The following is a 14195-nucleotide window of genomic DNA, read 5'->3' as shown; positions in this document are numbered from 1 at the left end:
TAAATGAAGAAAAAAATTAATTAAAAATCAATGATGTAGTTTGGCAAAAAAACTGAATAGCTGTAGATATTGAGCATGAATTCCTCTACAAACTGCATTTTGGTTGGAAGATGAAAGCTTTTCTGATGGAATTTGAGGGGACTATATTTCATTGGGTACGTGTACGGAAAATAGGTGATTTTTTGAGTGACAAGAACACGTAGTCTAGCTTTGCGGACCCTTGGACAAAATTTGAGCACAAGAACCTACCCTGGAAATTTGATGGATGAAAGGGTATATCTCACTTATCCAGGTTAGTGAAGCTTCTCCCAGCTATTTTACAGAATTTTTGAAATTTGAAATTTAACACACGTCTCTATGGGGGATTATTTACCCGTGTGAGCCCTGTCATGTATACTTGCTTGATAGGCCTACTACTTCCGGCACGTATTGCTTTATGCAGATCGAAAGTTCCGGCTATCTATCCAGGGCTGCAGAACGCACCTTTCAGCCTTTCAGTGTGAGTGTGGATGTGTGTGTGTGTGTGTACCCCTCCATCCCCCTCCCCCTCCCCATCCCCGGCTTTGACATGAAAGATCTCCTTCTCTTTGGGAGTCGTGGGATTCGTTGTGATTTTGTGATATTTATTTTTTTTTTTTTTGGGGGGGGGGATTTTATTTCTATTTTGAAGAGCAAATTATTTTGTTAATGTGTCGACAATTTCCCTCAATTTGGATTCACACAGATGAACCCCTAACATGTATCCCATGGGTGCTAGGTGTGGGATGCCAAATTCTCCTAGAGGATATGTTCAGAGACTCCAACCCCAGGCACCTTCTGATCTGGAGATTCTCCCGCCTGATACCCCTAGCAAACGGAGACTCCAACTTGATGTGCGCGAAGCGCACACACGAGCGCGAAATCTCTTGTGGTCTATGGCTCTATGCTCTCTCGTGCTATCTAAGGCTTATTTTTCAACATACATTGAAATTAAGTAAGACATCATTTCAAGAAACTAAACATCAAGCGGGAGAAGGGGAGATTCTGCAAAAAATGAGCTTTCGGCGGGAGATCTCCCGTCGAAAGCGGGAGAGTTGGAGTCTCTGTATGTTAATGACTTAATTTGATACGATGTCTGTAATTAGATACATCTGTGTGTTTTTTTAATATTTCTGTTTATTTCCTAACTGTCAGATGAGGAATTTCTCTTCCAAACATGGAGTCAAAGGGCACGAAACCTAAGACGATAAAAATCCCACAGGTTGCCGCAGGTGCCAGCAGCAGCAAAAGTCCACCGAAGCTAGATATTCCAGAATCGGTTAGGATTCTTCTATCTTCTGTAGTGGGGCCCGAGTTAGATCCTCTCAAACACAGTGACAAGGCGGAACTTTCTGGTGCTCAACGCAAGGTGAGATTTCCATCACCAATACGTATTCAGCTGCCTGATGTAATTGAAGTTGGACTCGGCGCGTTATACCGCGATACGACACCAGTGCGAGAAGCTGCGCTCCGTCCTCGACGGTGTCACGGCGCATCATTCGAACGCTCGCCACCCGCTGACGATGACCCGAAAAGTGACAGCAGCGACACCGAGGATGATAGCGACGACGACACAATTTCCTCCAGCGACATCGATGATGTCAGTGACGATGACGGCACAGCTTCCTCCGATGACGTCGACGAGGACGTGTTTGACACCACCAAATCAACTCATCGAGCTGCAGCTGGTGATGGTCAAGATGATGATGATGATGATGATGATGTCGATGAGGAAAGCCCTAAAGTGGAAGAACGTGTGGGTGGAGAAGACGGCGATGGAGTGGAATTCGATCACCAGATTCTTGCAGGCATCAGGTAATAGAATGCCATCCAGTTTTGATAAATATCACGTAAATAATGAAAAATGAAACAAAACAAATCCACAAAGTAGTTTTGCTTAATGCAAGCAATACATTATACCACCCCCTCATACACAAACACGCTGAACATAGATTATTTTTGAAGTATTTATATATCTCCCTCCCTTATGTTTACGGGTTGTCCGCCCCCCCCCCCCCCTTCCGTCCGAACGTCAGTAATCAAGTTTGTTCTACGATCTCTTCTAGTAACAGTTTCATACATCATCACGTTTAAACTTGGGGCATATTTGCATAATTATGAGGTGACGAAGCTGTACTTATCAACTTGTGGGCACACATGCTCAAGGTCAAAATTCAAAGGGCAAGGTCAAATTCTCAAATTTTGCTCTTTAGTGGAGTATTTCCGCAATGCCTGAAGGTATTTTCATGATGCTTATTGCGCACATGCACAAAAATTCTCTAGAGAAAGATTTGGACAACCGAGTTAAAGGTAAAATGTCAAGTATAAAATAATGTTGAAACTTATTGCTTTCTCCATATCCCGGTAATATTGGCTCATAGTTTCTTCATGAAACTCTAAACATTTACATGTAATTGTATTGCCTGAAAATGAGTCTCTTGGATTGTTTTGGGTCATGGGGTCAAATGTCAACCGTCAAAGGTCAGATTAAAAGGCTAAAATGGTACTACTCTGTATCTTATTCTTATATAACTGTATTTTGTTCGTATACTGTGGCTATGTTGCACGCATGCTGTATGCATGCATTGCCACACAATCATTGCCCTGTGTAATAGGCAACGATTTTGAACTTCGGTCCTGATAGTCCATTGTAGTCCGAAGTCAAGTGAATATGCCTACGTGTCACTTTTGCGTAGTTTTAAAATGACTCAATGTTGTCATGAACATTGATATGTATACACATTTATACAAGATGGTGATTACTTGGAAGAAGTTGTGGGCCATCGGGTCAAGGGTCAAGGGTGAGGTTTTAAGCGAAAATGTTCAAATCTCACTAATTCATAGATCTAAGTGCTTCAAGGTTCCTTAATTCATGCAATTCGATTATCTATCATTACAATTTAAATCTTTGGTGCACTATTGTGTCAGAAAGGCACAAGTAGGGACAGTGACCCAATTTGAACTTTCACCTTGAGATGGATTCCCATTGGCAGCATGATTGATAAAAATGCAAAACAACAACAACAACAGCAGCAGCAACAACAAAAACCTTTGTGGCATACATTCCCTCCTCTATAACATGTTATAGGTAAGATAAGATAGTAATTAAAGGCATTTTTTACCAATCGCAGATGAAACAAAATCCAAGCTTTACGGTGTTTCCGAAAGTAGTTCTAAATGTGAGTTAGAGATAGAAACAACCAATGTAAAATCATATTTTACATTATTATATATCATTATAATCAATGTAGTTGAATATGAAAAATGTGAACAATAGTTGTAATAAGATGGTTTCTAGACTAAACCATCTACATTTATGGTTTAGTGAGAAAAATAGTGATATCTCCTTATATTCTAGGCTTTATTGCAAAATTCTTATATGGTGGGATGTTTTGTGATACAACTGACCTACACAGTATGCAATCACTTCTCCCAATGGGAAACATTACTTTTTAAACTCATCCAAATTGATTATTTCTCCCTTCGATAGGAAACCAATGCACCAGACATCCAGAAGACGACGAAGAGAGATCATCTACCCAAACATAAATGACAGCATGGCCGATGAAAAATGCGCCACTTTCGTTGTTGCCGAAACGCGTGTAAGAATCGGAGATTTTATTGCGAGTTTCTGGATCACTTACATGATCACATCATCAATATAATGGAGCTAATGTCATTACCGAGTTGTTGTTATAAAGAGTCGCATTACCTCGGTGATTATCATTTCTGCTGCTTCTAATACAACAGTGATCGATGTGTTTTTCAATTCTATAACCATTCTATTACCATTTAATCATATCACTTTACTTCTAACTTCTTCTTCATCTACAAGTGCTGCTACTTTAGTTATACACTCTAGAGTGTAACTGTTGTTGATTTATACTCTTATGCTACTACTGTTGCCTTGCACAGTTGCCGCTATATGTAAATCAACCTCAATGTGGCACATATACACAGGTTATATCTGTGAGTCGGTAAAAGCTTTTTCGACATAATCTTTGTCACACTAAAATCAGTATATAAAATATACCTTTCCCCCTGAGCGAGATAATTATTAAAGATAAGGTAAACGAACTCGTTTGTATTTTCGAACCTGTTTTTAAAGGTTGGGTGAGGAATTTTTAATTGTACCTCTATAGTAGGCAAATACTGCAACTTTTTAATGTATGATAACTGTGTCTGTCCCCTATACGATTGTTTCACTATACGCACCTCTGTGTAAAATTAATGCGAAAACAATAAACGATGTCATATGGATGGATTCATGTGTCTTGGGATGATAATGATGGAGATATAATGAAATAGCAGTGATAATGCAGTCAAACCTGTCTATAGCGGCCATCCAAGGGAGACGAACAAATGGGCCTTTATAGACAGGTGGCCGCTATAGACAGGGTCTTGAACATGGCTTTTCACTAAGGGGATTTATTATTATTATTATTATTATTATTATTATTATTATTATTATTATCATTATTTCATCATCATCATCATCATCATCATATCTGCTTTATATCATATCTGCATCACCGTATCTGCTTTAAAAACAATAACCACTACAGGACCTAAATTTTGGAATGAGTTGGATAGAGAAATAATCCAATCTCAGTCTCTTTATTCATTTAAGCATAAACTTAAACTAGTATTTCTGAATTCATATCTCTAGCTATTCTTCAATCATCCTCGACATTCTCTGTTCATACTTCACATTACTGACATTATCGATTATGTAACATGTGCATCGCTCGTGATTTCTGTATTATCTCCTGAACTTCCTTTGTAGACATTTGGTATCTCTGCTATTGTACACTGCATCTGACTTTTACCTCGCTCGGGTGATCACGCAACTCTCAAGAAGTCTTGTGCCGCGGACATTGTTTTCTTTGTTTGTTTGTTTGTTTTTTTTCTTTTTACTTTTTGGCGTTTATATTTCTCCAATTCACAAATTGTCATTCCTTTAATTAATTACATATACCAAGTAAGAAATAATCTCACATCCGCATCTGGGAATCTACACCCTACAAGCAATGCTTCTATGTAGATTCCTCATATTTCACATGTTTTATTGTCTTCTAAGCTGTACTTGACAATTCATCCAGGCTTTTGTATTGTGATGTTTATGTTTTATGTATTTGTTGAAATGTGGAATATGGAACAATGAAAAACAAAAAACAAACAAATCATCATCATCATTATTATCATTATTATTATCGTTTATTCATTTTTGGTGGCCGCATACGGCAGGTGCCCGCTAAGGCAAGTTTGACTGTAATAAGAGTGAATAATGCACGCTGCCAAATCTTACACTTCTTACACCATCAACGTAGTCGTTAATTGCTATAGGGGTACAATTTGACGCAAGTGAGTGGCTGGGGGGGGGGGGTAGTGGGCAAGTTCAAGGGTTCCCCCCCCCCCCCCCGCCCCCAGTGTAATTTCCAAAAGTGTTTTCATCAGATTATCATTTACTTCACAGATCGACTTACCGGAGAAATGCATTCACTTCGACGAACCTTCGTACGAGGAGGTCGTCATGCCACCGCCGGAGTCTGTTCTCGCCGCAGAGGAGCAGGATTTGGTTCCAATCACAGAGTTGGATGAGGTATAGATCCTGCATGACTGCAATCACATGCAATGTGAAAATAGATTGATCATCATATTTTATCAATCATGTAAGACACCTTGAATGATTCACTTCCATTTAAAGATTAAGTTTAGATAAATGATGTAATACTATATCAAATTTAGATTAATAATGTAATAACTATACCGCATGTCCCCCTCAAAAAAAAAAAAATACAACGGTACCCTCTGCAACGATAACTTTAAAAACATTGAATCAATCCACATATAATTTCAGGGTGTGAAAGTATACTTATTTCCCACATCGTACACAAAATTCGATTCGATTTGCTTCACGGTGGTCAAAGAGAAATGAGGAATTTTACAGAGCATGTCAGGAGTCCCTTCCCTCCACGTTCAGTCTTTTGTGTTCACACACCAGTTCTAAGAGCATCCAAATTTTGTCCTAAACTTGGAAGAATCAGACTCATGACATGCTTTATTACGACGATTCACATTTCTCTGTGACCACTTAACCGACTTTTCTGCAGAATATAGCTAAGATGTTATATTTTAAGACCCTGAGCAATAGCATTTAAACAATTTAATCATATTAGAAGTCATCAACACGAAAATCCTGTTGTAATGTGTTTGGGACATCGCTGCATAATGAATCTTACGATTTACGAGGATTTCCGTGGCTTAGTGCAACGAAATTCTGTGTAGGCCTACAATCAGTATTTCATGGTCTTCAGACTTGACGCATGTTGGTAGCTTTCTCTACTAACACTGATTACTGATTCTGCCACGTCACATTAAACCCCAAAGGTCAGTCGGTTAGCCTTTGCTGGGAGAGAAACACTGAATCTCATTCAAACTATCGCGTTCGACGCCGCCTACAACACCGACGAGAATCTGCTGATCTGCGCCCCCACGGGAGCGGGGAAGACGAACATCGCCATGCTGGCGGTCCTACACGAAGTCAGGAAGCATATCTGTGACGGTGTGGTCAAAACGGATGAATTCAAGGTGCGTGGCCTTTTAACCCGTTGAGGACGAGTCCCGAGTATACTCCGGCTAATGTCTATGGAAAATGCGTGTTGTAGCAAAATCAGCCCATCCTCAACGGGTTAATAAGCTGATACATGAATTATTCATTAGCAAAGATTATTCATTCATTCATCTCTGGATTCAGTTATCCATTATCATCTATCTGTGGATACACTTCTTTTTTACTTGCTTTCGTTTATTCAAGGAATAGTGTCTAGCGTCGAAGAAGTGCATTCCTTCAGTTTCCCTTTCGTGTTCTACAAGCATACACAAAGACACAATCATATAGATTTAAAAGCAAACTTAGAAATCAAATCAAACTTAGAATCAAACCTCAAAGCCGCGAATTTGGCGAGGAGCAAAGATTTGCGATTTTAAAATGTTTCTTTATAAGCATAAAGTATACATAAATTATATTTGCTGCATTTCCCCCCAATTTTTCCGTTGAATAATTCAGATCATATACGTGGCACCACTGAAAGCCCTGGCAGCTGAGATGGTCCAGACATTCGGTTCCCGCCTCAAGCCGCTGGGCATCACCGTGCGGGAGTTGACCGGTGACACACAGCTCTCAGTCACGGAGACCATGGAGGCACAGGTTAGTGGTTTTGTTTAAAGAATGACAGGTGTATCTTGTACACATTCACAGGATATAATTATGACACGTAACAAAATGACATCCTGAACCTCTCCTTCGACCCCTTTTCCAGCAATTTGCATACGACATGCTAATACAATGAACCTGTTGATAGTTAGGTTACTGTGCTACGGTCACAACTCAGAGCGGCGACCGACCGATTTGTAGCCTGCTCGGTCGCTGCTGAAATCTTGGCACCGCTCAGCAGTTTTTGGAGATGTTGAGCAGGCTGTAAAACCCTAGCGATGACCGAGCAGTGCCCTGTCGATTTCCCGTCGGTCACCGATCGATTTTCAGTGAAATTTTGGCGAAATATGGGGATCTGCAACGCGCAGAGTCCGAGCAGTCACCGAGCGATGCCCCATCGGCAACTGGACAATCTCCCACCGGCCACCGGCCGATTTTTTACGAAATCGCTCAGCGACCGACGGGTGATCGATAGGTCATCTACCGGTGACTCGTAGGCGTATCGGCGGCCACCCGCCGGTCTCTGCCGGAATTTCTCACGAGCTACCTATGTTTATTAATGTACCTATGTGATTTGTGATGTGTTATATTAATTAATTGATTAAAACTCGAGGAAAAAGATCTAAGAGTTAAATTATCAACTAACAAACCGCAGCTATGTGATACCACAGATAACTATAAATTAGGAAATAAAACAAAAGGGAGGAACACCCAAGATGGAACAAAAAGTAGAATAGATTAGAATTTTCCAAAATATCTTGTTTGCTTCTATACTTTACAGTATTTTTCTATTCCTATTTAATCTTATATTTCAATTTTCCCCATCTCTCGTCATTCATTTCTTCTTCAATCAATAGGCCTTTAATGAATGATAAGGTAACCTAACCATCTTTTACTATGTCAAAATATCGACACTAACTTTTAGCTTTCATCTTTCCCATGTCCCTCATGTTGGTTGCAGAGATGTTGAGATGCTGAGATGTTGGTGTGGTTTCCTTGCCTCTTATCCCTCCCCCTGCTTCTTCCAAATCACGCTAGATTATCTTCTCCATCTAGTCCATTGTTGCTTCTGTCAATTTTATCTTAACATTTTTAGTCCCGAAATCGCTCGACGGCGACCGCTCGATCTATTCTCTTGATTTTCTTATGTGTTGTTGTCATTTTTTGTCTCTATTATTTTTGCTCCCTAAATCGCTCGGCAGCGACCGCTCGATTAGGTCAATGCCTGGGCGGTTCCCGCTCGAACGCCGAGCGTATTTTGGGCAGCGAGTGAAAACTGGTCGGTCGCCGCTGAAATTTTAACTCCGCGTTAAAACTTCAGCGGCGACCGACCGATGCTCTAAAAATCAGTGGCGCCTGGTCGGTCACTGGTCGATCACCGGTCGTTGTCCGACCGGTTTTGGCTAAAAACTCGCCAACCGGTCGCCGAGCAGGCTGATTTTTGGGGTTGTGACCGTAGCCTAGTTAGATCATGTAACACTCACAAAGTATAGTATAAGTTCTACCGGCTATGAAGAATGTGTTGAACATTTATTGATGCATACATGCTGATAATGGGACTAACTTTTTGTTTAAACGAATACACTTGTATGCGTTTACCTAGAATCCTCGGTTTTTTGTTACAGGTTGCACTGTTTTATCTTACGTTATCATTGAAACAAAAACTTCAAAGTACCAAAAACCCTATACCGAACCTCTCCCAAAGTAGGGTATATGATTTGTCATACCCAGAACCTTACATCAACATTAATGATCATAATCTACATCTTGGCCACAGAAACCTAATTCACATCATTCCGAATCGTTTAGCATGTTGCGTTTGTATTAATGTGTTATCATGTGATATGTCTTGACTTTGACTGCGTAGGAAATACGATTACTGCCAAAGAGCGAAAGGAACATACGTTTACGGCGGCGATAATGTGTGCAGTAGAACTCTTCTACCACTCTTGTCTACTTGGTTGTAATCTCTAAATGCGCGCGTTCGCAGCAAGGGTACATAACACCATAGCAAACCTGCAACAGTCAGTGTCAAGAATTACTGCCCACGACCTTTTGGGTTGGCTACATTATACACTAATTCCTACGAAACTGCAAACATTACACATGTAAACTGAGAGCACCCCAAACCCCTCTGGATTGCTTAATTACGTGTTATACGATTTTACAGCCAACTTCCAATCGTTACAGATGCTCGTTGTCACTCCCGAAAAATGGGACGGCATCACTCGAAAGAGCACGGGCGACGCCGCCCTCATCCATCTGGTGAACCTCTTTATCATCGATGAGGTCCATATCCTGCACGAAGACAGGGGAGCCGTCATCGAAAGCCTGGTCGCACGAACTTTGAGACAGGTAGGATATATAAGCTCATTTGAGGCATGGTAAGTTATTACCAATCTGACTCATACCAACTTGCATAGGTCCATTTCCGGCAAAGCGTGGGAAGACAGGCCTGCAAAATACAGTGCACTCCCGTTAAAACGAACACGGATGCAACAGAATTCCGGTTACAACGAATCAAAATTCAGGCCCCAACATTATCACCTGTATGTATTTGCATTGTTAATTTGTTCGGTTATAATATAAAGAAAGAAAACTGCCGGTCCAGAGGACTTCGTTATAAGGGGAGTCATGTAGTACTTCTTTCATAAATTCTTATATATCAAAATGTAATTGATTACTCTTATTTCTTCCTTTAATGTCTTTTTTTTCGGTCTGCCATTTTCTTTTCTTCCGCAGTTTTTCTCTCAACCACAGAGCTATAGAAAAAACAAAATAAAAAATAAGATGATTACCAGCAGCACTTGTTCTTAAAAGCCGTGATGCCCTGAATGTGCTCATTAAGTATACCAAGAAATAGTTACCCCGCGTATCCTTACGAGACAATTGTTGAGGAGTTCAAATTCATTGTTGTATTAGTGTGTTGCTAGATATTAATAAGTACACAATTAACAGTAGAGACTTGACCTCAGAGGCCCTTCCAGTCGAAAGAAAAAACAAACAAAACCGTATTATACAGAAAGGAAGGGACGTGCAATGCCAGTGAGTCATGAATCATAAAGATGTTTCTCTCTACCTACAAAGATGATCTTATCGGACGAATTTTCTTTTGTGTTTTGATGTAAATATATATATATATATATAGGCATATATAAGATTATATGAAGAGCTTCCAATCAAAAGGCACTAAATCCATTGATAAATAATGGATTTACTGCCTTGGATTTTCTGCCTTTTGGAACAAGTTCTTCATATAAGATATATATATATATATATATATATATATATATAAAGATATAGATATATATAGTTCTTCATATTATATATATATATAAAGAGTAGAAACAGTCGTTTAAACACCGCAGGAGCCAAAAAATTGGACTGACGTTTCGGTCAAAGGCCTTTATCTTTGATAAAGGCCTTTGACCGAAACGTCAATAACAAGATACATATATCTATATATATCGTCATTTAGCGAAGAATCAAGAAATAAACTAGTAATGCATTATTTCGCCAATAAGAATGAGTTTATTGAACAACTCAAATTTTCGGTGGCCTCCACCTTCTTCAGGAGTCTCGATTCCCCGTCGAGACTCCTGAAGAAGGTGGAGGCCACCGAAAATTTGAGTTGTTCAATAAACTCATTCTTATTGGCGAAATAATGCATTACTAGTTTATTTCTTGATTCTTCGCTATATTGGAGCCAATACGTGAATTCGCAACATGTTTGGACCTAGACTAAATCTATCGTCATTTAAGATATATATATATATATATATATATATATGGGTCTAGGGCAATTACCCCCTGGGCAATTACCCCGCATCCTTTCCCTGGCCCTAATCCTAATCCTAATCCTGAACCTAACCCTAACCCTATTCCAAACTCCTAACCCTAAACCTAACCCTAATCTTTACTCTAACCTTACCACTAACCAGTATTTGTCCGGGGGGTAATTGCCCTCTGGGGGTAATTGCCCGGATACGCTGTTTCTACCCTTGATATCTATTCATTACACACCGACGCAGAACTTTCTTATTTTGATGACTATGTATATAATGTGTGTGTGTTTTATATACATATCTTAAATGATATTTGTTAAAATCGAGGTCGAGGCCTATCATAACAGCATCCGCATCGTTGGGCTGTCGGCTACTCTGCCAAACTACAAGGACGTCGCCAAGTTTCTCCACGTCGATCTCGACAAGGGGCTTTTCTTCTTCGATGCCCGATTCCGCCCCGTACCACTCCGGCAGTCACTGATCGGCGTGAAGGAATCTGCTATTTTCCCACGCCAGATTGAGAGACTACAAAAGGATGATATCTGCTACGAGAGGGTGAAGAAGCTGCTAAAGGGAGGCCATCAGGTCGGTTAACCCACGCTGTAACAATGAATTAATGGTGCACAAATTTCGCACACAAACCTATGGACAGGTTGTAATGATCGATATGGCCATCAGGTCGGTTAATCCATGATTTTCCTCCAGGCTTTAGAAGGGAATGGAGAAATATTTCAATTTCAATTTCAATTTATTGTCATATTTCTCACAAATAGCACACAAAAAAGTATGAATATGCAATACGAAAATTGTATAAAACATTAATTAGATGAAACTTCACCGGAATGAACAAAAGTTTGTCTTCGAACAAATACAAGGTCTGTATACATCAGAGTTGAGCTATTGTCATAATGCGAGAAATATGATGGGGCCTGCGTAAAAGCAAGCTTGTACAGTCTTAGGTCCCGTGGTAAATCAGATTAGGGGAATTATGAAATACAGATATTATGTTTAGACCGTACTATGACTGGGGGAACCGATTAAAACAAATCATAAAACCCGATCAAATAAATGTTACTAAATAAAATACAGTAAGGCCATATGTTGCAACACTGCTACCAATAAGGACATTGGGGGAACAACGACCGAGATTGTAAAGGTTCTAATGGGTGTGAAGGTATAAATAATGGCGTTACAGTAAGGCATAAATAGGCCTATTAAAGGTGGGATAATAAGAATAATAAATGTTCGTTGAAATTGGTCAAGGAAGAAAACAATATGATGTTTTGCCTAGTTTCGTGGAAGAACTCGCAGATAGCTCAGCTTCTATCACACTGAAATTCTCCATTCTAATGAAATGTTCGAGTCCGATAACCAATTTTGGTCGTTTTATTTGAATAGTGTCATTTTTATGCTGGGCATGCGACTGTATAAACTCCCCTCATGCTAATATCACGCAAGAACCATTCTTGTCAGTACACTGATATTAATATTGGAACTGAAAGGCATAACTTACAATTTGCAGATGACACAAAAACCCAGCATTAGTGCTTCAAAATAGTTCTAAAATGTGAGTTAGGGATAGAAACAACTAATGTAAAAATTTGAATCAGTATAATCAATGTCAAGTATTGTTAAATAGGGAAAAATGTGAACAATAGTTATAATAAAAATGTTTCCGGGCTCAACCGTCTACAGTAAGGGTTTATTGAGAAAAAAATGCAATATCTTCTTATATTTTAGGCTTTATTGCAAAAATTTTATATGGCAGGATCTAGGATGTTTGTGATACAGCTGACCTACACATTATGCATCAAATGTGATATCTTGAACATTTTTTTTTTTTAAATCACTGTTCCCGAAAGTAAACAGGACCTTTAAAGGGGGTGTACAGTTCTGGTCGAGGTGAGGATTTAGCTTTTAATGTTTTGCGATATATTCAGAACCACTCTATGAGATGTCAAAGAGCATGCAATTCTAAGGGGTATCAAAAGTATATTTGATGAAAATCGGTTTTGGAATGGCCGCTGAGATATCCCAAAACAAGGTGAAACAAAGAGATCCTAATAAAAGGCGTGGCCGGTCGCCTTTTATTATTATCACTTTTTTAGATATCTCAGCCATTTGAAAACCGATTTTCATCAAATAAATGTTGAATCCTTCTTAAAATTACATGCTCTATCATATATCATAAAAGGTTTCTCATTATCTCACTTAGGAATGTTATAAACCTGAATCCTCACCTCAACCAGTACTGTACAGTCCCTTTAAAGGATCATTGTGTATTGTTGCCATTTTCGTGCTTTCACTGAACTGGCATATACATCATGTTTGTTTCGAAAATATGACCTTGTCAGTTTGTTTTTCAATGTAAGCTACAGACTGATTCCAGGTGCTTTTTGCTTGTCTGTCAATTATTCTTTATGCTGAGTCAAAGTGCTGTTATTCATCAAAAATATGAATTATGTAAAACTTCATATTGAGACTGAGAATTGTATTCACATTGATTGTTAAAGGCATAATTTACCATTTGCAGGTGAAACAAAAACACACCATTAGTGCTTTAAAATAGTTCTAAAATGTGAGTAAGGGATAGAAACAACCACTGCAAAAATTTGAATCTGTATAATCGTTGATAAGTCTTGTTAAATACACAAAATGTGAATAATAGTTATAATAAAAATGTTTCCATCTAAAACCGTCTACAGTTACGGTTTATTGAGAAAAACACTGATATCTCCTTATATATTGGGCTTTATGGTGAAAATTTTACATGGTAGGATGTTTTGTGATACAACAGACCTACACATATGCATCAAATGTGATATTTTGAACATTTTTGAAATCACTGCTCCCAAAGGTAAACTGGACCTTTAAATAAAGTTGCTTCAACGTCTTGTCCGAGTTTATCACCTAATGGGAAGATTCATTCATTAAAGTCCTGTCCGATTAATTGCAGGTGAGAGGCAATACACTTACCATGAACATGGTGAATGTTCAAAGATTTTAGTTGATATTCTAACATTTGTTTATTTATATGTTGTTCATTTTCAGGTGCTAATTTTCGTGTTTTCGCGAAATGGCACTCGTGACACCGCGAAGGAAATGCTGAGAAGACTTGGAAGCAGGTCAAAAACGTTGTTTTCTACACAATCACACGCATCATACCTCGAAGCAAT

The 14195-nt window shown here is 39.1% G+C and overlaps 1 protein-coding gene across 1 annotated transcript in view; it reads left to right on the top strand.

Annotated features, from left to right (window-relative positions):
* Nucleotides 1-1195: 1195 nt before the first annotated feature.
* The window catches only part of LOC140242430 (activating signal cointegrator 1 complex subunit 3-like), a 51290-nt gene continuing 38290 nt past the window's right edge, over nucleotides 1196-14195 (top strand). The window contains exons 1-7 of the mRNA XM_072322167.1: nucleotides 1196-1833; nucleotides 3509-3620; nucleotides 5495-5620; nucleotides 6409-6609; nucleotides 7088-7228; nucleotides 9425-9589; nucleotides 11347-11604. Coding sequence (XP_072178268.1) covers nucleotides 1196-1833; nucleotides 3509-3620; nucleotides 5495-5620; nucleotides 6409-6609; nucleotides 7088-7228; nucleotides 9425-9589; nucleotides 11347-11604 — 1641 coding nt within the window. The remainder of the gene's footprint in view (nucleotides 1834-3508; nucleotides 3621-5494; nucleotides 5621-6408; nucleotides 6610-7087; nucleotides 7229-9424; nucleotides 9590-11346; nucleotides 11605-14195) is intronic.

This window comes from Diadema setosum, chromosome 19 (assembly GCF_964275005.1).
Source record: "Diadema setosum chromosome 19, eeDiaSeto1, whole genome shotgun sequence".
Taxonomy (NCBI): Eukaryota; Metazoa; Echinodermata; class Echinoidea; order Diadematoida; family Diadematidae; genus Diadema; species Diadema setosum.
The sequence above is the reverse complement of the archived record's forward strand: the minus strand, read 5'-3'. Positions and strand labels throughout refer to the sequence as shown.